At 53.9% G+C, this 24,448-nt stretch overlaps 1 protein-coding gene across 1 annotated transcript in view; it reads right to left on the reverse strand.

Moving 5' to 3' along the window:
- Nucleotides 1-13,769, reverse strand: part of SLC16A2 (solute carrier family 16 member 2) — a 94,210-nt gene extending 80,441 nt beyond the window's left edge. Inside the window, exon 1 of the mRNA XM_029067213.2 lies at nt 13,472-13,769. Coding sequence (XP_028923046.2) covers nt 13,472-13,769 — 298 coding nt within the window. The remainder of the gene's footprint in view (nt 1-13,471) is intronic.
- Nucleotides 13,770-24,448: the final 10,679 nt, after the last annotated feature.

Raw genomic sequence — 24,448 nt, forward strand, 5'->3', positions numbered from 1 at the left:
GGCAAGGGCCTGGCTCCTTCCGGCCGCCCTGGGTTGGAGGGGCCGGTGGGGTGAGTGACAGGGAGAGCCTTCTCCCGACTGGGACACTCCCTTTAAGAGGGCCAGGTGGCCAGCCGGGGGACTCGGTTCTCCGGCTGCGGGGACATAGCGTACATTGCAGTGAGCTGAGGTGATGAAAGGGAGGGGGGTGAGGATGACAGCATTGGTTTCCCTGGAATGAAAGGACACCCCCGGATCCTGCTGATGAGTTGGCCCAGCTGGGCCTGAAGGCCAGCGCACGTACACACACACACACACACACACACACACACACACACACCAGCCATGTGGGCAGGAAGCAGCCATCAGTCAATCATATTTATTGAGCACTTACTGTGTGCCGAGCACTGTACTAAACACTTGTGAGATACAGTACAACAATATGACAGACACATTCCCTGCCCACAGTGAGCATACAGTCTAGAGGGGGATTCAGACATTAATAGAAATAAATGAATGACAGATATGTACACAAATGCTGTGGGGCTGGGAAGGGGGATGAGTGAAGGGAGCAAGTCAGGGCGACACAGAAGGGAGAGGAAGAAGAGGAAAGGAGGGCTCAGGCAGGGAAGGCTTCTTGGAGGAGATGTGCCTTCAATTCCAATCCTCCAGATCTCCAGGGAGGGGAATGGAAAGGACTCAGGAGCAGCTACCCCCAAAGTTCTCCCTCAGTTTAAACCCACTTTTCCCTTGCTGTAATCTGAGGCTGGCCCTCCCACTCGGCTCTCGCCGGACAAGGCGACGTGCTGAGCGTGAGGATTTCCCTCGTGCTGGAAAACAGTGATGAGGAATCTCCTCCACTTGCCTCTGGCCCACCCTCTCACCTTCAGACGGTTCCCCCAATACTTCTTGGGTCCAGAGCCGGGGGAGGAGGCGATACAAGGCTCAGAGAGGATGAAACTGATCCATGGCTGGGGAGCCCGCCCTAGATAAACCCTAGGGGCTGCTAACCGTGAGACTGGCTGTCCAGGAGGGCCACCAGTGTCCTGGGGTTGAGGTCAGAGACCCAGTTCTGGGCTGGACGGGCCTGGGGCTGAGCCGAGAATGACCTCTCTACTTACAGTCCATTGCTTTCCCACTCCTGCGCCGCTGTTCTCTGCTGCTAGGCCAACTGACAGGGGGAGAAGGAGAAGGCAGAAGAATGAGTTCCAAAGTCCAGTTGAGGAAGACACCAAAGCTCAAAAGGTTAGATTGATCCAAAGCCGTTGGAGCTGCCACAAGGACCCAGGTGTACCGGTCACCCAGCCTGGGTTCAGCCCATTCTGCCTCACCCACACATGCCAACAGAAGGCAAGGAGACTTTCGCAAGTCCCCAGCACCGAGATGGCGGCCGACTGTATTCTGCATTTTCCAAAATACACCATCCTAAAGAAGCCAGTCACAGAACCATTCGTGGCTCAGTGGAAAGAGCACGGATTTAGGAGTCCGAGGTCATGGGTTCTAATCTTGGCTCCGCCACCTGTCAGCTGTGTGACTTTGGGCAAGTCACTTAACTTCTCGGTGCCTCAGTTACCTCATCTGTAAAATGGGGATTAAGACTGTGAGTTTACGTGGGACAACCTGATCACCCTGTAACTATCCCAGCGCTTAGAACAGTGCCCGGCACTTAGTAAGTGCTTAACAAATACCAACATTATTATTATTATTATTATTAGCTGAAGATCCTGGGACATGGCTCTGCCCAGAGTAAGTGCTCATTAAATACTACCGAATAAACAACCAACGGCTCAGCAACACTGAGCTCTCCAAGTTTCTCTTCTCATCTCTTCTTGATTTGCTGTATCCACCCTAGCAATTAGTACAGTGCCTGCCACATTATAGGTAGCTTAAGAAATACCAGAGTTATCATTATTACTGTCTATCTCGCCACTGAACCCTCACCCATGTCCTCTCTCTGGCCTGGAACTCCTTCCCCCTTCATCTCTGACACACCACCACTCTCCCCATCTTCCAATTAAAATCACATCTCCAAGAAGCCTTCCCGACTTAAGCCCTCATTTGCCCTACTCCTTCTCTCTTTCGCATCATTCTTGCACTTGGATTTATGCCCTTTATTCAACCCACTCTCAGGTATATTAACAAATATCATCATTATTTTTACATCAGAAATCTGTTATTATGTCTGTCTCCCTCTCTAAACTGTAAGCTCCTTGTGGACAGAGAATGTGTCTACCAACTCCGATATATGGTACTCTCCCAAGTGCTTAGTACATACAGTGCTCTGCACACAGTAAGCACTCAATAAATGTGACTGATTGTTGGACTGACTCTTCATGGCAGAGATAAAACCCTCTTTACAAAAGAGTCAGAACCAAATCAATCGGGATTATTTATCGCACCGCTATTGTGTGAGAAGCCCTGAATAAAACATTTGACAGCACACCACGGTGTTGCAACACACGAACCCTGCCCTCAAGGAGTTTACAGTCTAGTGGGGGAGGCAGACTAAAAATAATGTACATCTGGAAGGAGAGAATGGAAAGACGGCTATGAAGAGAGTAAGGGTGTAAGCAGTAGGGTGTGTGCCCAAGTGGTCCAGGGGCAGAAGTGTGTACTTGGTGGAGGAGTGCTGAGGTCGAGGTAGCGATAATGTCCTGGGGGAAAAGAGACAGTAATTGTGGGAAGACATCCTGGAAGAGAATTTTAGAAGATCGAGAGAGTGGTAGGGGGTTGGATAGGAAGGGGGAAGGAGTCAGCAAGCGGCCTTCGGCATCTAACTTCTGTCAGATGTCACAACTCCCAGAATCCCCCCTCTGTCCCCTCCCATGACTCCCACATGCCCCCGGCGCCCACTGCAGAAGGTTGGGCTAGCCTGATGGACCCAGACTCCCCAAAAGGCGGCCGACTCTGACCAAGAAAAGAGGGGAGGAAAGTAGGGAGAAGGTGGAGGGTCTTCTGTAATGATAATAACAATAATAATAATAATGATGATAATAACATCTGTTAAGCGCTATGTGCCAAGCTCTGTACTGAGTGCTGGGGTGGATACAAGCCAATCGGGTTGGACACAGTCCCTGTCCCACATGGAACTCAAGTCTTAATCCCCATTTTACAGATGAGGTAACTGAGGCCCAGAGAAGTGAAGGACCCAGGTCCTCCTGATTCCCAGGCCCATGCTCTATCCACTAGGCCCTGCTGTTTCTCTGCTTTTGTGCGGCAGAGAGGGAAAAGGATCCCCTTCCGAAGGGTGTCCCCAGGGTCTCCCAGGCTTCGGCCCACAAGAGGATCACGGCTTCAACGGCACACTCGCCCGGGGCACGTGGCATTGGAGCAGAACGTGTTTCCCCTGCTGGGTGTTGAAATCCAAGTCTCCTCCACTGTTTGCTCCGCACACAACTCAGCTGGGGATCTTCACCTATCCTCGGTTGGACCCACCGGCACGGGTTGGGTGGTCAACACCTGGAACTAGGCTCCAAAGGACCCCCCGATCCTGACACCCCTAGCCCAGGGCCCACCTCCTCCAGGAAGCCTTCCCAGATCCGACTCCCTGCCACCCCCCACCCCCACCCCGTGCTTCTCTCCACAGAACCCCCGGATCCAGTTTACATCTCAGTAAATGTTTGTTTGCCTGTCTGCACCTCCTGCATCCTTGGTGAACTTTTAGGAGGCATATAAGTCCCCCATAATTGTGTTTTAGGGCCCAGGGCGGTGTTGATAAGCGGAGGCTAGCAGCCTCCTCTCCCCCCACCCCAGGCTGGGCAGCATCTCACACCCCTACCCTCCCAAAATCCCGAAAAGTGAAACAGATGGGGAGGACCGAGAGGGAAGGCGAAGGCTGCTGACCCAAGGGGAGAGACAGGAAGGTGGAACACCCATGAATGTTTCATGAGCCCCTGCAGTTCTCCGGCTAAAGCCCCAGACCGCCCGGAGCCTCCTGACGTGTTTGCCGGGCTCCAGGATCCAAGACTCCACTCGCTGCTCTCTCCGGGAACCGAGACCTTCCTTACGGAGACTGTCGGTGCTTTGGCATTCCTGTGGCTGAGAGCCCTGGGGTGCCATCCTGTTTGGAACACGAGGAAGCCAGTGCACTCCAAACGAGACTACAAAGGGAGTTTTCTTTTCATTCCCCCGGGAGACAGACGGCCCCGGCATTTCAGTCCCTAAATATCCCGTTCCTTCTCCCCCACTACCTGTCGCCACATTGAACGTCGGCCAACCAGATGCCACTTCCTCCTTCCCGGACGCACCCCTCTTCCACGCTTCTCTCCTTTCCCCCTCCTCGAGAACCAGGTGCTGAGGTTTGGGCCAAAGCACCGGCACCTAGCCAAGCGCCGGGAACATTTCAACAGCCCTCGTTTCCTTGAGTGTCTGCGGAGGGTTTGTTGACTCGGGATCCTGACTTCTCCTCTTGTCCCACTCCTTGGAAGCGGCTGTTCAAAGAAATCCGGGTCCGGGAGCAAAAACACCATCCCCCGGTCCAGAGGGAAGAGAGAAGGGACGATTCAGAGGACCAAATCTGTTCAGGAAAACAGCAAGGGCAGGGCGAGGACGGAGAGGGCATAAATGGCAGCTGGAGGATCCGGGCCAGAGTTTGGGAAGAACTAGGTGGAGGAAAGGGTGGGAGACCTGAAGTCTGCTTCCCTGAGGATTGGACAGAAAAGGGGATGTGACAGAGGGAGGGCCTGTTTGACCGCTGGAGGCCTATTGTGAACGTCAAATGTCCCTCTGAGTCTTCAGAGAAGCAGGGGCCTGGGAGTTAGAAGGTCATGGGTCCTAAACCCGGCTCTGCCACTTGTCTGCTGTGTGGCCTCGAGCAAGCCTCTTCCCTTCTCTGTGTCTCAGTTACCTCATCTGTAAAATGGGGATTGAGACGGTCAGCCCCAAGTGAGACAGGGACTATGTCCAACCCGATTTGCTTGTATCTACCCCGGCACTTAGTAGAGTGGCTGGCACAGAGTAAACATTTAACAAATGTCATAATAATAATAATTATTATTTCCCAGGGCGGCCCGGGATTTTAAGAGGTAGGGAGTGCTTCCGCTTGCCGTGAGCTGCAACCGGGTCCTTCCTTCGGCCGGGAGGGGGTGATGGGCTCTCTGAGCCCAGTATAAGCAGGCTTAAGCCGGGGTCTTTCCTCCCCAACTCTCTACCTCCCCACCCCAGCCTTCGGGGTCTTGGCATAAGACAGGAGGCAAAGACACGAGAGATGAGGGGTGGGAAGGACAGAGGGGGTGCGGCTTGGAGGCTGATGGAGGAAAGCGCCCGCGGGGGGCATTCCCAGCATGGTCCCCAACTCCAGATGTTGTACCGGAGCCAGAAGAGGCCCAGGCAGGGGAGAGAGGGCCTGCACATCTGCGCCGGGGGAAGACGAAAGAAAGAAACAAGAGAACTCAGGGCGCTGTGAGGATTCAGAGCTGGAAGGAAGTGGGGGTGGGGGAAAGAGGGAGAAAGCCGCGATTCCCCCACCCGACCCACCCGGGAAACCCCTATTGGTCTTCAAACCATGGGCCGCAGCTCCTCGGATCCATTCCGGGTAGACAAGCACGGGCCAGGGAGTCACTAGACCTGGGTTCTAATCCAGGCTCGGTCTCTTGCCTTGGGCAAGTGGGACCCGGGACAAGTCATTTGACCTCATTGGGAGTTCTCTGTAAAATGGAGATAAAATACGTGCTCCCCCCTCCCCATCGGACGGCCAGCCCTGTGTGGGACAGGGACTGTGTCCGATCTGGCCGTATCGTATCTCCCCCAGCCCTTAGCACATAGTAAGCATTTAACAAACTACCACTCTCGGCATGCACAGCTCCACATTCAGGGGAAGGCAGCCAGCAGGCATGGGGAGTTTGAAACTGGAGGGATGAGGTTGGAGGACTCAGCTTCGGTCCCTGGGGTGGGCCTTCGGTCTGAGGGGGAGGGCCGGACACGGGGAGAGAGACTCGGCCTTCACTGGCACCAGCAGCGGCTGTGTGCTTAATTGTTCCTGCCCCCTTCCAGGATGGGTCTGAACTCAGACCATCAACTTGTCTTGGGAAACATCGGGTTTCACTTTCCCATTCCCGAAGACACCACTGAACACTTCAAGCTCCCCTGAAAACACGGCTGTCAGAGGACAGGCCTGGGAGTCCGGAGGACCTGGGTTCTAATCTCTGCCAGGCCGCCTGTCTGCTGCGTGACCTTGGGCAAGTCACTTTGCTTCTCTGGGCCTCAGTTACCTCATCTGTAAATGGGGATTAAAACTGGGAGCCTCTGTGTGGGACAGAGACTGTGTCCAACCCGATTTGCTTGTATCCGTCTCAGGGCTTAGGACAGTGCCCGACACCTAATAAGAGCTCAACATCAAACCGATGAACGACAAAGCCCTCGTTATAAGTTAAAGCCTGTTCTCGAATGGCGAAGGCCTAGTGGAAAGAGCATGGACCTGAGGGAGAGTCAGGGGACCTGCGTTCTAATCCCGGCTCCAACCCTTGCCTGCCGGCTGACCTTGGGCAAGTCACTTCACTTCTCCACGACTCAATTTCCTCGTCTGTAAAATGGGGATTAAATAGCTCCTCACCCTCCCTCTTAGACTGTGGGAAAGGGGTTGTGTCTGATCTGATCATCCCCTCTCCCAGCCCCACAGCACGTATGTCCACATCTGTAATTTATTTCTTTATATTAACATCTGTCTCCCCCTCTAGACTGTACGCCCAGCAGGGAATGTGTCTGTTTATTGTTGCATTGTACTCTCCCAAACACTCAGTACACTGCTCTGCACACGGTAAGAGCTCAGCAAATACGACTGAATGAATACTCCAGTGTTTAGTACAGCGCTTGGCACTTAGAAGGGGCTTAACAACCGTCACAATTATTCTTATTATTAGCGTGCTCGCTAATTCTCGGTGGTCTCTAGGGGTCTGAATGCCCACTCTGAGAATGGACATTTTTTCTTTTGTCTCAAGGAGGCACTTGAGTGAGGAATAAGATTGGAGTCAGGAGGCTGAAGGCATCAAGACTCCTTCTGCCCATCAACTGGACGGTCGAGATCCTCGCATTTAGCTATCAATTAGTCAGTGGTATTGATTGAGGGTTTACTATGTGCAGAGCACTGTACTAAAACGCTCAGGAGAGTACAATATAACAGAACTAACAGACACGTTCCCCCTAATGAGTTTACAGTCTAGGGGACGAGTTTATCGTCTAGCTAATATGGGAGACATCTAGTCTATATATCACTTAGTCTTCTTTGCAGCCCCTGCTGAGTTTAGGTATGAGGACCACTCCATCTTGAGGTGCTCTGGTCACAATTTAGGCCAGATTTGACATGTACGCGTGCGCACATGCACACACGCATGCATACGCACATACGGACACACACACACTTGGAGAAAAATAAGCAAAAATGATTATTTGTGGCAGCCGGAGATCCCACCAGCTACCTCCTAACCTCAACCTTCGGAAACTAGGGTGTCCTGAATGCGACAAAAATAAGCACTACGTGACCAGAACTTGAGAGAAATGGACAGAGCAAGGGCCTGGGAATCAGAAGTCCGTGGCCTTGGGCAAGTCCCTTCACCTCTCTGTGCCTCAGTTACTTCACCTGTAAAATGGGGGTTGAGACTGTGTGCCCCAAGTGGGACAGGGACTGTGTCCAACCCCATTTCCTTGTATCCAACCCAGCACATAGTGAGCACATAGTAAACATTTAACAAATACCACAATTATTTTATTATTATTATAAAGGGAATGCAAATGAAACAGAATATGCTGTGTTGCCCCTAGCCTGCCTGGTTTAAAGTTACTTGGATACTCGGGTGGAACACGACCCTCCGCCCACGCAACCCTGGACTCTGTCTCTGACGTTAGCCCGGGACGCCTGGGGGGAGTGATGGTCTGGTAACTCTCTGGTCACCCACCCTCATGGTAAGGAATGGACAACCTCTCCCCGGCCCCCTCTAGTAACGCATCAAGTCTTCTCATCCAGGAATGTGCACTCTTTTTTGATCCTGCTGATATTTTAAACTGCACAACTTCCTGTGGAAATGAATTCCATATGCTTACTACCCGCTGGGAGAAGAAGCACCTCTTTAGGTCCGTTTTGAAAACCCGCCTCCTTCCAGGTTCAGTGAGTTGCCCCCCGCTCCTGTGAAGCGGTGTAGCTTATTGGTAGGAGCCCGGGCCTGGGGGATCAGAGAACCTGGGTTCTCATCCCAGCTCTGCCACTTGCCAGCTGTGTGACCCTGGGCAGGTCGGTAAACTTCTCTGAGCCTCAGCTTTCTCATCGGAAAATAGGGATTCGCTACCTTAGACTGTGAGTCCCTGGTGGGATAGGGACTGAGTCTCGCCTTGATTGAACTGTATCTATTCCAGTGCTTAGCACAGTGTCTGGCACATAGAAGGTGCTGAACAAATACCTCAATTACTATTATCATTTGGGGGAACAAACAATCCCATGTGGGCCCTGCCCACACTCGCCACGGTGAGTAACAATTTCCCCCAGGTGAGTAGGAAAGAATGTTGGCGTCTGTCCTGGGCTCTCCCAGGGCCGTCTGGGGAGTGGGTGGGCTAGCCTGGGGGGCAAGGGGGCCTGGGAACCTCTCTCCCGAAGAAGGGGCGCTCTCCCCTAGGGTCTCTGAGGATGCCAAGTTTCCGGGCCGGTCCTCATACAGTTAGCGTGCCCCTGCTATCTCCCCCACACCTCCCGACCGGATGCCACGCACCCGCGCTCCATTTGAACGCTTCGGGGAGACTTTCCAGGCAGCACCTTAGGCGGAAGGGCACGGACTGCCCTCAGAGACGGCAGAGCCAGAGCTTTCAGAATCCAGCCCCCTCCATGGGGCTGACAAGAAGGGAAGCATTTGACTGGGGTGACAGTCGGGAGGCAAACCCAGCTTTCTCCCTCCCTTCCCGGGCCAAGAAGGGAACAGAGACGCTCGACCTTTCTTTGCAGACGTCCCTCCTTCTTGGTGGTGGCTGAAAGGCCCCCTTATAGAGTCGGACTCCTTGCAGCTGGGGCGGGAAGGGGCCTTCTGTCTGGGGGGGAATCGACACGGCACCCCCGGCATTCTTTTTACGTTAGCTAGGGTCCTGAAACCCATTCAGGAAACCTCATCCATTTCTCTTTCTTCTCTCCCCCGACTCCCTCCTCATACTCCAGGAGGCCAGACCAGCAGATGGGCTATGGGACAGCGGAAAGGACTGGGGGCAAACCGAGGCACTCAGGGTTTTCCCCAGGACCGTCAACTCGACCTCCATCCCTCGCCGGAAGGAGGGAGCGGGCGACGGCTCGGAGACCCCGCAACCCAGCGGGCTCGACCCCCACAGTCAAGATCTGTGCCAGGACTGGAGAGTAAGAGTGGTCGATGGCAGCGCAGTGGCCGATGGCAGCGCACCCCCGGGAAGGTGGGGGTAAATCCCAGAAGGCCTCCAGGAAGCAGTGGCTGTTTGGGAGGCTTCGAAGGAAGAGAGGGATACGGTTGGGCAGATGTGGCCGGGTAAAGAGGGACAGGGTTGAGCGAGGGGTCGGAGACGGGAGAGTCGAGACCAAGGGCCGTTTTGGTGGTAGCGAAGATCGTAAGCTGGGGTGGGGTGGAAGTTAGGCGAGGGTGGGTCACATGGAGGCACAACCCACGTCAGCACGACCGAATGAAGCCATGGGAACGCAGCCTCTGAGTCTGGCCCAGGTTCACTCTTGACCGGAAGGGGCGGAAGCCGTTCTTTGAAGGTTTGGGTGGCACACGCTCAATCCAGTAGTCTTCGGGTGTGTTTGGGGCTGGTGGTAGGGGGCCGGCCAGGCCGGGGGGCGACTGGGGCGGTCGTGGGGCGCAAGGGGGAGATTGTAAAGGTGTCTTCGGACTGTCGGATCCCAACCCGAGCCCGACCTGGTCCTTCGAGGTCCAACCCGACCCGACCCTCGGGGGAGCTAGATGCAAGCGAGGCCCTAAGGGGCAGGGTTTCCTGTCCAGACGCCCGGAGGCTGTGGGAAAGGATTCCGGCAGAGTAGCAAACCTGGCGCCAGGGATCCCGGCCCCCGTGCCCCGACCTACCCACTGCCCCGGTGTACCCCGACTGTCCCGGCCCCCTCCTTCTCCACTCCGAGGGGGCGGCAGCCTCCGACCCCCATCTAGTTACCCTACAAAGGAAGCACTTGTTAAGTGCCTTATAAAGATGCTTCCCATCATGTTTTATGGCTCCTTGTTGGATGGGCTGGCGGTGGAAAGTCCTAGTTAACGGGATTTCTCTGGAGCCCCTTCAGAAACGCCAAGCCCGGGGCCGAGTCTACAACACCAGCTTGTTACACGGTCTGGGAGTCCCTTCGGCCTTTCGCCCAGGATGCCGAGGGCCCGGATGGGGTCCGAGCCGGCTCCAGCCCCCTCCGAGTCCGTTCCGGCACCTGGCCCCGGGTGGAATCCGCTCCAAACACCTCGGGCCGGGCCTCAGCCCACTTCCGCTAGCTCGGGCTGCCCCAGCGCCTGCCTTGGGGAGACTCCAGCCAGGGGACCCCCTGAGCACAGTCAGCCTGAGGGGAGCAAGGAGTTTCTGAGCCCAGGACCCACAGAGTCTGCAGGTTGTTATTCATCATCGTTATTACTCCTTTTAACAAACCAAACATTGGCTCCGGGCCTCGCCAGAAGTCGCCGTCCCACCCTGTAGGAGCCGAAGCAAGCAGCCCGGGGAAACGGAGGGAACTTCTACTGCTAGAGACACCCAGGGAGGGGTGGGGGTGGAGAGCAGGACATTCCAGTGGATGTCCGCCTGGTGATTTCCATCAGACTGGAGGGTTTGGTCAACTCCTGGCTTCCCCTCCCCGCCCTGCCGCTCTCTTCCGCACCCAGGGCCCCCGTAGGCTCAGAGGCCGGCCCACAGGGACCTGTTCTGTCCCGGGTTCTAAGCCTGGAACCGACCCCCTGGCTGCTTCTCATTTTCTCCCAGGTCCCCCCCCCCACCCCCCCGCAGAGCTTTAAAACAGCCTTGCAAATGGGCCCAGGCCCAGGAAAAGAAATCTGACTGCGAGGCAAGGAAGAATTTTTCAAAAGAATGGAAAAATTCGACTCAGGTTCAGCTAACACCTCTCCTCCTCTCCTTCCCCAGAGATAGACCACGAGTCCCTTGAGGGCACGGATCCCGCCTTTCAACTCTCTTGTACTCTCCCAGGTGCTCAGTACAGTGCTCTACACACATTAGGTGCTCAATAAAAACTAATGATTGATTGAGCGGAGAAGGGGAGAGGTGCCTGCAGGCTGAGGTGCTTTGGCATCTGGGAGATGCAGGCCGAGGTTCAGAGAATCAACCCCCCAACAACTCCTTTGCCCCCAGACAACTCTTTCGGGAAGGAAGGAAGGGGAATTCCATCTCTATTTTTTCAACCAATGCCGGAAGCCCAGAATCCAGGACTTCATTCCCTCTGAGCCGAGAGGCCAGCCCGGAAAGACCCCAGCCCACATTCCTGCTGTTTCGGCTACCGGGCCAACGTTGACCCCTTCAACTGCTAAGATTCAGGCCTTCCCAAAGGGTGGGCACTGGAGAAAACATTTCTCCAGAGCAGTGATCCAGAGAGCAGAACAGCCACCTGGGGAGGATGGTTCCCAATCAGAGACGATTTGCTAGGTGGGTACAAGCTGCCCCCCTCCTCTATGCCATGCCCTCCCAGGTTCAACTGGCATTCCCTCTCTTTCCTCGGCAACCCTGGCAGCACCGGGGACGAGAGCCGAGTCTCCGCTTGATGTCGAGAGTATGCGAGTACAAATAATAAATAGGTCATCGGGACAATCGCCTGCAGGGGCACATGTCGGGGGACCCTGGGCCGTAGACCCAGGAGGACCCTGGCCCAAATCTGGACAGAAAGTACTCTTTCCTCCTGAGTCCCGCAGTGAACCTCTCCCCAGAGGCCTCTTTTATCCCCTGGACTGGGATAGCCAGATCCAAGCACCCCCCCACCCCCCACCCCGGGAGATTCCACAAGGCAGAATGGTGGAGTTTGGGGGGGCACAAGGGTTGGGGCCATGCTTCGGGCTCCTCCAGGACCACGTGCTCCGCCAGACGCAGAGGTGAAGGTGAGACGGCCAAGGCACTGTGAATGGAGGCCACCTATTAGACTCCTCTGGATTCAGAGCCTAAACATGGGCACCCAGGGAAGGCAGGGGAGCACCACTGGGACAGCTTTGTGGTCTCTCTCCCCTCTCCCCCTTGCCCCTCAGCTCTCTCCCGGGCCCCCCAAATCCAACTGGTGCATTCCTCTGTCCCGGGCACCGCTGAGAACGAAGCTTCCCCCCCACCCCCACCTCCATGGAGTTGGGTAAAGGAAAAGGTTCAGGAATCTGATCCGGTTACCTTGTTTCTTCGCCCCAGCACGTCGCACAATGCTTGACACCAAACCCATCATCACGGTTATTATTACTGACGGCCCCCGGCCTGACTCCGGTTAGGGAGTGGGCACAGTAGGGAGTAAACTCTCCGAGGGGTCGGGGTGGGTTGAACTGAACGCTAAGCAGAAGGAACCACCGCCCCCGCACATGTGCCCCTCCCTTGGATATTTCTAAAAGCGTTTATCTCGGATAACATCTCCACTCCTAGAGAAATGATTTCGGAGGTGAAAGACACCTCTCCTTCTCATGAAGCGCAAGAAGCGCCGCGGGCGAAGAAGAGGAGGGAATTTATGGGGGGCGGGAAACAGGGAAAAATATCTGTGCCTCCTTTAGGGGTACCGGTTTAGAATATTCCTGGTTTAGGGGAATTCTGGGGCTGGAAAATCAATTCCACCCCACCGGCACCTGACCCTGCCTACCCCTCTCCGTGATCCCACGGCCTGGGCAGGGAAGAGGGTACGCTCCCAAAGCCTAGCGACGAAGGGGGATGCAGAGAGGCAGTGTGGCATAGTGGAGACAGCACCGGGAGTCAGAGGATGTGGGTTCCGACCCCGACACTTGTCTGCTGTGCGACCTTGGGCGAGCCACTTCGCCTCTCTGTGCCTCGGTTACCTCATCTGTCAAGTGGGGATGGAGAGCGCGAGGCCCACGTGGGACCACCTGATGACTCGGTTGTTCAGAACGAGACTGAGGAGTGGCAGGGCATTTGTTGGGTGCCTGCTATGTGCCAAGCCCTGCTCTAAGCGCCGGGGCGGCTACGAGCCAATCGGATGGGACACGGTGGGGGGGGGGGGGAGGTTTCCATTTTCCAGGTGAGGGAGACTGAGGCCCAGGGAAGCGAGACGGCCAGGGATCGTCTCCATCCGTTGCCGAATGGTCCATGCCAAGCGCTCAGTACAGTGCTCTGCACCTAGTAAGCGCTCGATAAATACTACTGCACCAACGAAGTGGCTTGGCCGCCGCGGAGGAGGGGCGGGTCCGGGATTGGAACCCAGGTCCTCCCGCCTCCCCAGCCCCGCCTCTTCTCCCAGCCAGCCCAGTGCTCGGCACAGAGTGGGCGCCTTAAGCAACGCCAGAGGAGGGGTCCCCGTAGGCGCGGCGCTCAGCGCTCAGCCCAGGGCCCTCCCGCCGCGGGGGTCGGGGGGGCTTCTCACCCGTTTTGAACTCCAGGTTGGGATCGTCCCGGGCCTCGTCCTTGAGCATCTCGAAGAGCATCCCGAAGGAGTTATGGATCCCGAATATGGAGCCGCTGCACCAGGTGGCGGCCGCCACCACCAGCCAGCCGAAGCCGCCCTCGGGGGGCTGCGGGCCGGGGGGCGGGCCGGCCGGGGGTCCGGACCCCCAGGCCTCCCCGGCCTCCCCCTCCCCGCCGGCCTCCGCCTGGCCCCCGGCCTCCGCCTCGGCCGCCCACCGACCCTGGGCCTCCGACGCCTCCTCCCCCAGCGAGGCCATCGGGGGCGGAGGGGGCGGCGGGGGCTGCGGCTCTTCTGCTGAGCTTTTGGCTGCTGCTGCTGCTGCTGCTCTTCCTCCCCCTCCTCTTCCTCCTCCTGGAGCTCCTGCTCCGGAGCTGTGGCCGCCCAGCCCGGCCAGCGACAGGCAGGCCCTCATACCCCCCTCCTCCTCCTCCCCTTCCTCCTCCTCTCCCCCTGTCATCCCCTCCTCCTCCTCCTCCTCCTTCCTCCTCCCCCTCCCCCCCAGGACCGGCCGGAGCAGGGGGCGGGGCCGGGGGAGGGGGCGGCCCCTTGGCTGCGGGATGAATGACCGCCCCCCGGCCCCCCCCCCCCGCCCCGATTGGCTGGCGGGGAGCGGGAGGTCGCCCCCTCCTCCCTCCTGCCCCCCCCCTACCCCCTTGCGGGATGGGGATGGGCGCCTCCGGATCCGGGAGAACGGGGGGAGCCAAGGAGGCCGCCCCGCAGCGCCCCGCCCCCCGCCCCTGCCCCGCCCCCAGCCCCGCGCCGGGGGGGGGGCGACGGAGGAGGAGGAGGAGGAGGAGGGCGGGAAGGGCTCCGCAGCGCCGCCCCCTGGACAAACCCGGCGGCGCCGCCCCTTCGGGGGAGGCCGAGCGGGAGGAGCGCGGGAAGCGGCTCCGCAGCGCCGCCCCCTGGCGGAGGAAGGGCCGGCAGGAGGGAGGCGGTGCCCGCCGCGCTGGGAGAATTCATTCATTCATTCATTGGCTCCTTCCTTCATTCACTCATTCAGCCGTATTTGTGGAGCGCTCACCGGCTGCACTCTACAAAGCGCTCGGGAAAGAGGCAGCAGCATGCCATAGTCGACAGAGCCCCCGCCCGGGAGTCAGAAGGTCATGGGTTCTAACCCCCCGCTCCACCACTCGTCTGCTGTGTGACCTCGGGCAAGTCGCTCCGCTTCCCCGGGCCTCATCTGCCCAATGATGGTGGTATTTATTTGTCGAGCACTTACTGGGTGCAGAGCACTGTTCTAAGCGCCGGGGGGAGATACAGGGTCACCAGGTTGTCCCTCGTGAGGCTCGCAGTTAATCCCCAGTTTACAGATGAGGTCACTGAGGCCCAGAGAAGTGAAGTGACTTGCCCCACAGCTGCCAAGTGGCGGAGCCGGGATTCGAACCCATGACCTCCGACTCCCCAGCCCGGGCTCTTTCCACTGAGCCACGCTGCTTCTCATGAGTGGAGATTGAGCCCGGGAGCCCCGCATGGGACGGGGACTGTGTCCAATGTGATTTTACTCGTATCCACCCCAGCGTTTAGTACGGTGCCTGGCAAATAATAAGCACTTGACGAATGCCATTATTATTATTATTGTTATTATAACACTACAATAAACAGTGACATTCCCTGCCCACAACACGCTTGCATCTTAGCTCCCCGGATTCAGCTCTCAACCCAGCTCTTTGTGGGCAGGGAATGTGTCTGTTTATTCTTGATTTGTCCTCTCCCAAGCACTTAATACAGTCACTGCACACAGTAAGTGCTCCATACGTGCGATTGAACGAATAAATGACGCCTCCCTCTCCCCCCACCCCAAGTCACCCAGATTTAATCACTGACCAGGGTGGGTTAATAATTGTGGTATTTGTGGAGCGCCTATGTGTCTGAGCACTGTTCTGAGCGCTGGGGTAGATACAAGGTAATCCGGTTGGACACAGTCCCCGTCTCCCATGGGGCTCACAGTCTTAACCCCCATTGTACGGATGAGGGAACTGAGGCCCAGAGAAGTGAAGTGACTTGCCCAAGGTGATACATCAGACACGGGGCAGAGCTGAGAATAGAACCCACTGTGCGTTACTGGAGTGTGTGCCAGCCTCAGCCTAGGCAAAAGATGGAGGCAGGTGGCAGAGAAGACACCGTCTCACAGAAGCCCCCACTAATCCTCAGAGTGCGGTAGCAGGGAGGGACTTCAGTTCTCCTCAAAGGCTCCATGCCAGGGTTGCCCTGGAATGGGACTATGATGGGCCTAGGAGCAACGAAAGGGTTAAAGGAACAACGCTGGCCTGGAAAAGGAGATGGGTCGAGAACCTGGGCCTCAGTCTCCTCATCTGGGGATTCAACACCTGTTCTCCCTCCAACTTAGGCTTTGAGCCCCATGTGGGATCGGAACTCTGTCTGACTTGATCTCTTCCCCTCTTCAAAGCCCTACTGAGAGCTCACCTCCTCCAAGAGGCCTTCCCAGACTGTTTCCCCTTTTCCCTCTGCTCCCTCTCTGGCCCCCCTCCGCCCTCTGCTCCCTCCCCCTTCTCCTCTTCACCTCCCCTCAGCTAAGCCCCCTTTCCCTCTGCTCCTCCCCTCAGCACTGTGCTCATTTGTATATATTTTTATTACCCTATTTATTTTGCTAATGAGAGAATCCCCTTGATTCTATTTATCGTGATTATGTTGTCTTGTTTTTGTCCCTCTCTCTCCCCCGGTTTGACTGTAAGCCCGTCATTGGGCAGGGTTTGTCTCTATCTGTTGCCAAATTGTACATTCCAAGTGGTTAGTACAGTGCTCTGCACTTAGTAAGCTCTCAATAAATACTACTGAATGAATGAATGAATGAATCTTGAATCTCCCTCAGCACTTAATACAGCGCTTGGCACATATGAAGTACTTATCAAATACCACAGTTATTATTATTATTATTGTTATTTTTATCCTCCTGAACTGATAGCTCTAGGAAACCAAATCCTCTAAAACATTTCATCATTCCAGAGTCAAATGGGTTTCCATCTAGTGGGTAAACAGGTTGACCTGGACATAAATTACTGCTGCCTTACACTTTTAAAAAAAAAAGATGTTTGTTAAGCACTTACTATGTTCCAGGCACTAAACTAAACAAGCTGAACAGGTTGAACACAACCTATGTCCCGCAAGGGGCTCACAATCTTAGTCCACATTTTACAACTGAGTTTACTGAGACAGAAAAGTGAAGGGACTTGCCCAAGGTCACACAGCAGACAAGTGGTGGAGCCGGAATTAGAACCCAGGTCGTCTGACTCCCGGGCCCGGGTTGTCCACTAGGCCTCGCTGCTTCTCAAGACCTGTTGGGAAGCAAGAACCCCAAATTTCCCAAACTAGCTATCACAAACAAAAGTTAATCTCATTCAATTGATTGAGCATGGGGCTGGGAGTCAGAAGGACCTGGATTCTAATCCCTGCTCTGCCACTTGTCTGCTGTGTGACCTTAGGCAAGTCGCTTAACTTCTCTGTGCCTAAATTACCTCATCTGTAAAACAAGGATGAAGACTGTGAGCCCCATGTGGGACAGAGACCATGTCCAACCTGATAACTTGCATCTACCTCAGCGCTTAGTACAGAGTCTGGCACGTAGTAAGTGCTTAACAAATGCCATAAGACAGAAAAACAAATTGGAAAGCATTGCAGCCCACTCTGGGCCATTCCTTCCCCCCTCGCCCGTAGTCACATGGGATTACAGAGATGTAAGAATATTTTAGCCAAACACCTTTACTCTTTTTCATCTAAAGACTCGAGGGATCTCCCCCTGCTCTGTCCTCAGTTTAAGCCACAGGGGGCTTCCTTGAGCATCGCTAAAATCCGTCCTCTCCATCCAAACTGCTGTCACATTAATCAAAGCATTTATCCTACCTGCCTTGATTACTTCTGTATCGACTCCCTTGCTGACCTCCCCGCCCAATCTCTCCCCATTCCAGTCCATACTTCGCTTTGCTGCCCGGATCACTCTTCTCCAAAAATGTTCAGTTCACGTTTCCCCACTTCTCAAGAACCTCCAGTGGTTTCCCATCTTCCTTCACGTCAAACAGAAACTCCCAGCCTGTGCACTTCGCTCCTCTAATGCCAACCTACTCACTGTGCCTTGATCCCACCTATTTTGCCACCGACCTCTCCCCTATTGGCCTGGAACGCTCTCCCTCTTCACATCTGACAGTCACTCTCCCCACCTTCAAAGCCTTATTAAAGGCCCGTCTCCTCCAAGAGGCCTTCCCAGACTAATCCCCAGGTTTCCTCATCTCCCACTTCCTTCTGCATCTCCCTTGCTCTTAGATTTGCTCCTTTTATTGACCCCTCCCTCAGCCCCACAGCACTTATATACATATCTATAATTTATTGATTCATATTAATATCTGTCTCCCTCTCTAGACTGTAAACTCAATGAGGACAGGAAATGTATCTACCAATTCTGTTCTGTTACCTTCTTCCAAGCACTTGGCAGAGTCCCTTGCACACAGTAAGTGCTCAATAAATACGATTGATTGATTCACCGATTGATGGATTGACTGAGGTCTGATTGGAAGGGCCAGACACGGGGCAGACAGTGAGTCTGGATTTCTTGAAGGGGTCATGTCTCACCCTCCGGGATTGGCCGACCTGTCCTTGGTAGTATCAGGACTCACAGGGAAGATGGGAGTAGGCGGGAAGGAACATGACATTCCGGTCAATTTTGAAAAGCCGCTTCTCGGGACTTGGGAAAAGCAGTGAGGCCTAGTGGACAGAGCACGGGCCTAGGAGTCAGAAGGACCAGGGTTCTAATCCCAGCTCCGCCCCTTGTCTGCTGTGTGAACGTGGGCGAGTCACTTCACTTCTCTGTGCCTCAGTTACCTCATCTGTAAAATGTGAATTAAGACTGTGAGCACCATGTGGGACAGGGACTTGTCCAACCTGATTAGCTCGTATCTATCTTAGTACAGTGCCTGGCACATAGTAAGCACTTACAAAATACCATTAAAATAAAAAAAAACCCAACAAGAACACAACAAAAAAGCCCTTTTCCCCAAGAACTGCTTCATCCCAGCCTGGGGAAACTGCACCCCCCTTTCCCTGCCATCTCTGTGCCTGCCAGCCCCAAAGCGATGATTAGTTGCGTCGTTCTTCAAAGGTTGCCTAGGGGATTGAGTTCCAGTTTCTCCCTGAAAGTAAGCCCCCTCCCCATCCTTCCTTTTGGTGCCTTCCACAGTTCCACCCTCTCCCTTCCTTGCCCCACTCTTTGGGATCCAGTCAACTCTAGCTTTTCGGCTCATTGCCTTACAAACTCTTCACTGTGGCGTCTTCAGGCCTGGTCCACCCGGGAATCGAGATTCACTGCAATTCTCAGAAGCAAAAGCAACAACATCAACAGCAACAATCGATCAAGGCTATTTATTAAGCACCTCCTGTGTGGAGAGCACTGTATTGGAAGGCACAACAGAGTAAGTAGACCTGATCCCCATCCTCAAGGAGTTTGCAATCCAACAAATACGGCAACAAACTGTTTCCCTCTTAAGAGAAAAGATACCCGACGTTGAACACACTTTGGAAAAATAAAAAGATCTAGGTGCATTCAAAGAACTCTCATTTTCCCAATTGCTGTTATTCTGCTCAGTAATATTAATAGAAGGGGCAAAAATGAACATTTGAACATGACCAGGGTAAAGTAGTCATTGCTCCACACTATTGCATCAGAGTGATGAGAACTGGACTGGCCCCAACTCCAATTTTGCCAAATTTTTGAAAACCTTAATCAAAGATAATAATAATAATGATAAAATTTATAATTATGGTACTTGCTAAGCTCTTACTATATTCTATATACTAGAACACAGTCCTAAGCACTGGGGTAGATACAAGTTAATCAGATTGGACACAGTCCCTGTCCCATATGGAGCTCACACTCTTAATCTACATTTTACAGATGAGATGACTGAGGCCTAGAGAAGTGACTTGCCCAAGGTCACACAGCAGACACGTGAAGCAGCCGGGATTAGAATTCAAGTCCTGCTGACTCCCAGACTCTTGCTCTATCCACTAAGATATGCTGCCTCTCTGAATAATAATCATGGTAATTGATAAGCACTTACTACGGGCCATGCACTGGGGTAGATACAAGGTAATCAGGTTGGACACAGTCCCCTGTCTCACCTGGGGCTCACACTTTTAATGCCCATTTTACAGATGAATTAACGGAGGCCCAGAGAAGTGAAGTGACTTGCTCAAGGTCACACAGCAGACATGTGGCGGAGCCAGCATTAGAACTCAGGCCCTTCTGCCTCCCGGGCCCATAGTCCATCCGCGACAGTCACCTGGCTGTCAAACAGGGGAACAGTATGAGGGGAGGGCTGGAGCAGATGATATTTTGAGAACTCTTTCAGGTTTAGTTAGGGTTATCTTTATATTCAGTGGCTATGAAAACTGGTTGATATTCCCTTTAGCTTCTTCAGTTCGATGGTAAGCTCCTTGAAGGCAGGAAATATTTTGCTTCCATTTTACTCTCCCAAGTACAGTGCATCACATTCAGTAGGTGCTCAGTAAATAATAATAATGGTATTTGTTAAGCACTTACTATATGCCAGGCACTGTGGTGGGTACAAGCAATTCGGGTTGGACACAGACTCTATCCCACGTGGAGCTCACAGTCTCAATCTCCATTTAACAGATGAGGGAACTGAGGCCCGGAGAAGTGGAGTGACTTGCCCAAGGTCACCCAGCAGACAAGTGGCAGAGTCGGGATTAGAACCCATGACTTTCTGACTCCCAGGCCCGTAGTCTAGCCACTACGCCATGTTGCATTTCATGTAAATGCAAATGCTGAGAAGCAGCGTAGCTCAGTGGAAAGAACCTGGGCTTGGGAGTCAGAGGTCACGGGTTCGATTCCCAATCTGCCACCAGGCAGCTGTGTGATGTGGGCAAGTCACCTAACTTCTCTGTGCCTCAGTTACCTCATCTGTAAAATGGGGATTAAGGCTGTGAGCCTCACGTGGGACAACCTGATTACCCTGTACCTACCCCGGCGCTTAGAACAGTGCTTTGCACATGGTCAGCGCTTAACAAATACCAACATTATTATGTATATGCCATGATTAAGTTGGGGGCTGGTCCTTGGGTGCCCATGGTATGATCCAGTCAGGAAATTGGAGGCAGTGGAATCTCAGCAGAATATCCTCTCTGGAGCTGAGAAGCTGCTACATTCTTGGTGCAAGGTGGAGGTGATTTTTTTTAAATTGTATTTTTTAAGCATTTACTATGTATGTAAATACACCGATCGAAGCCCTGGGGTACAGACAAGTCAATCAGGGGGGCACAGTGCCTGTCCCACGTGGGACTCACAGTCCAAGTAGGAGGGAGATCAGGAGAAGCTGTGTTGCCTAGTGGATAGAGCATGGGCCTGGGAGTCAGAAGGACCTGGGTTCTAATCCTGACTGGGCCACTTGTCTGCTGTGTCATCTTGGGCAAGTCACTTTAGTTCTCTGTGTCCCAGTTACCTCATCCGGAAAATGGGGATTAAGACTGTGAGTCCCATGTGGGACAGGGACTGTGTCCAACCTCTCCCCCTCTGGACTCTAAGCTCATTGTGGGTAGGGAATGTGTCTACCAACTCTATTATATTATTAGATTGTATTCTCCCAAGCGCTTAGTACAGAGCACACAGTAAGTGCCCAATAAATGCGACCGATTGATTGCCCCAGCTCTAGAGCAGTGTCGGCCACAAAGTAAGTGCTTAACCAATGCCATAAAAAAAAACCCAGGTATCGAATCCTCATTTTGACAAATGAAGAAACTGAGGCACAGAGCTGTCGAAGGAACTTGCCCAGGGTCAACCAGCAGGCACGTAGCAGAGCCAGGATGAGGATCCAGGTCACCTGACCCTCAGGCCTGTGCTCTTTCCACGAGGCCTGTGCTCTTTCCACTAGGCCATGCTGTTTGAAATACCCTCGTCCCAGACTGAAGGTCACAGAGGATCTAGCCTCTGTCCGTGGCCGTTTCTCCAACACTGTGGACCCAGAGGCACCCTTTCGGGTCAGTGGCAGCCCGGGGAATGGACTCCCAAATGACACCCTGATCCCAGTTCTCAGGTCGGGGTGACCGTAACTCCACAGAACCATGGCACACCTCGTCCGGGCGGGCAGCTGCCATCAGTAGGAATCCTCCATCATCTCTGAGTTCGTTGTGCCTCCTAGTGGTCTTGGCACTTTGTTTAGGCGCTTCGGGCAGAAGAGTTGTCAGAAATACCACAACTGCAGGAAGGATGTGGGGTAGCCACATCTGCACTCAGGACGGCCCAAGACCCGTGAGATTTAGGGCCTACGTGAGTCCCCAGGAAAGGCCGGTTCTACGGGAGTTCTACCTGTGGGAAGTTCGGGCATCTCAGAGCCGCCACGAATCCGGACTTGCAGTTCAGGATGCGGAGCACTTGCGTGAAGAACCAAGGTCATTCTCCTAGTGGCTCTTGGCAAGCAGGCTCTAAGTCTGGGATTGGGAATCCCAGAAGTGTCTTAAATATGCAATTCCTCCCCTCTCGCTCCCCTGCTTACACAATTACCCTGACACCAAACAGGGGAAGCCCGCGATGATTTTCTTCCTCCTCCAGATCCAGTCTCTCTTAGCTGACAACCCCCAGGTTGGCCTGCAGCAAATCCTTGGGGTTCAGATCCCCCCAGGCCCCGATCCAGAGATCCAGAGGCAGAGGAGGTTTTCCTCCTCTTTAATTTCCTCTGATGGATTAATAACAATGATGGGAGTGTTTGTCAAGCACTTACTGTGTGCCAAAGCACCAGATTGCAACGTTAGAAGCAGATCGTACTCAGTCCCTGTCCTACAAGAGGCTTACCGTCTAAAGGGGAAGAGAGAACTGGTATCTTTATCTCCATTTTTTACAGTTGAGGAAACTGAGACCCCTCTAGACTGTGAGCTTGTTGTGGGCATGGAACGTGTCTACCGACTCTGATGTATTGGTGCAGTGCTCTGCACACAGTGAGCGCTTAACAAATACCACTGATCGATTGAGGTCCAGAGAAGTGAAATGACTTACCCATGGCCACCCGGCAAACAAGCGACGGAGCTGGGATTAGAACCCACGTCCTCTGACTCCCAGGCCCGGGCTCTTTCCGCTAGGCCTCACTGTTGCTCCATATTTTAACTGCCTGATTTTTAGGAAGCCCGCTACCTAATTTCTTTCTTCTTTTTTTGTAAGATGGTATTTCTTAAGACCTTACTATGTACCGGGCACTGTACTAAATACTTAATTTCTTTAAGCATCTGGGCCAGAGCTAGCCCAGTTGAATGCCAGATGCAGTGATGTTGATCTGGGACTTGTCTCTGAATCCCATCTCTATTCTAGGGACTGAACAAGAAAGCCAATGCAAGTATTTATTAAAGTTCTCTAGAGGGCAGAGAAAGACCCCCTCAGTCAAGTCACCGGCCTTTGAAGGACATCAGTCCATTAATAAATCAATTATTGATATTTCCTGTGCACTTACTCTGAACTAAGCGCTTGGGAAAGCTTAGTAGAGTGGGTAGGCATGATTCCCGCTCTCCCGCTAGGAGAGCACACATGATTGGGGGAAATGGGCAATACAATAAATTACAGATAAGGGAATCGGCAAGTGCTCACAAGTGCTGAGGGTCTGGGGTGACTTAATAAAGTGCTTAGGGAGTCTAGACCCAAATGGAAGGTTGACCAGAGGGGAAGGCCAACAGGGAAGGGAAGTGGGAAGATAGTTGGGGGAGATGTGATTTTAGTTGGGTTTTAAAGACTGGGCGAGCAATGGGCTGTTGTCTAAGAAGCAAGGAGGGAGTCCCCAGCCAGAGAGGAGGGCGTGAGCAAGGGGTCGGTGTGGGAGAAGGTCTAAGCCACTTAACCACGTGCAGAGAAATAGAGTAAAGCCAGGGTGAGTAACGAGGGAAGAGGTAGGTGCTGGATCATGTTGGGGTGGGAGCTTCATCTGGGAAAGCCCCTGAGGCTCGATTGTCCTGAACTTGGTCAAGAATGAGGCTGTCCAGACTGGATCGGCCACACTGGAATGGTCAGAGCTCGAAGGCTGTTCTCTCCTGCGGGGATCGGGACGGCTTCTCCCGCTGTGGTTTCTGCTGGTCCGCCCGGCCTCCTCCCACCCCTGTTCCTTTACGCCCACCCCCCTGCTCTTGGCGTGGGGGCCTGATCCAGATAGCACATCATCTGAGATACCCCTCCTCCTTAGACTGTGAGCCAGCCCCGTGTTCATTCTATCATACTTATTGAGCGCTTACTGTGTGCAAAGTAAAGTAGTAAGGGCTTAAATTGGTTTGGAAACAGTCCCTTTCCCACGTGGGGCTCACAATCTTAGTCCCCATTTTACAGATGAGGCAACTGAGGCTCGGGGAACTGAAGTGACTTGCCCAAGATCACACAGCAGATAAGTGGTGGAAGTGGGATTAGAAACCAAGACCTTCTGACCCCCAGGTCTGTGCTCTACCCATTATACCATGCTGCTTCCATGTTGGGCAGTGACTTAGATTATCTTGTATTTATCCCAGCTCTTAGCCCAGTACTTTGTTTTGTTAATGGTATTTGCTAAACACTTACTGTGTGCCAGGCACCATACTGAGTGCTGGGGAATGTACAAGCTAATCAGATTGAAGCCAGTCCCTGTCCCACATAGGGCTCACAGTCTTAATCCCCATTTTGTAGGTGAGATAACTGAGGCCCAGAGAAATGAAGTGACTTGCCCAAGGTCATACAACAGACAAGTGGCAGAGCCGGGATTGGAACCCAGGTCCTCTGACTCCCAGGCCCGTGCTCTTTCCACTAGGCCATGTTGCCTCCTTTGTCCTGGAGGCAGGGGGAGATGAGAGACTGTAAAGCAGGTGAGACGACAGGACCGGAGAAGTAGACAGGGAGCTGGGGGTGTTGAGAAGGTCATTCGTTCGATTGTACTTAATGAGCGCTTACTGTGTGCAAAGCACTGTACT

The sequence above is a fragment of the Ornithorhynchus anatinus genome, chromosome 6 (genome assembly GCF_004115215.2).
Source record: "Ornithorhynchus anatinus isolate Pmale09 chromosome 6, mOrnAna1.pri.v4, whole genome shotgun sequence".
NCBI classification, from domain to species: Eukaryota; Metazoa; Chordata; class Mammalia; order Monotremata; family Ornithorhynchidae; genus Ornithorhynchus; species Ornithorhynchus anatinus.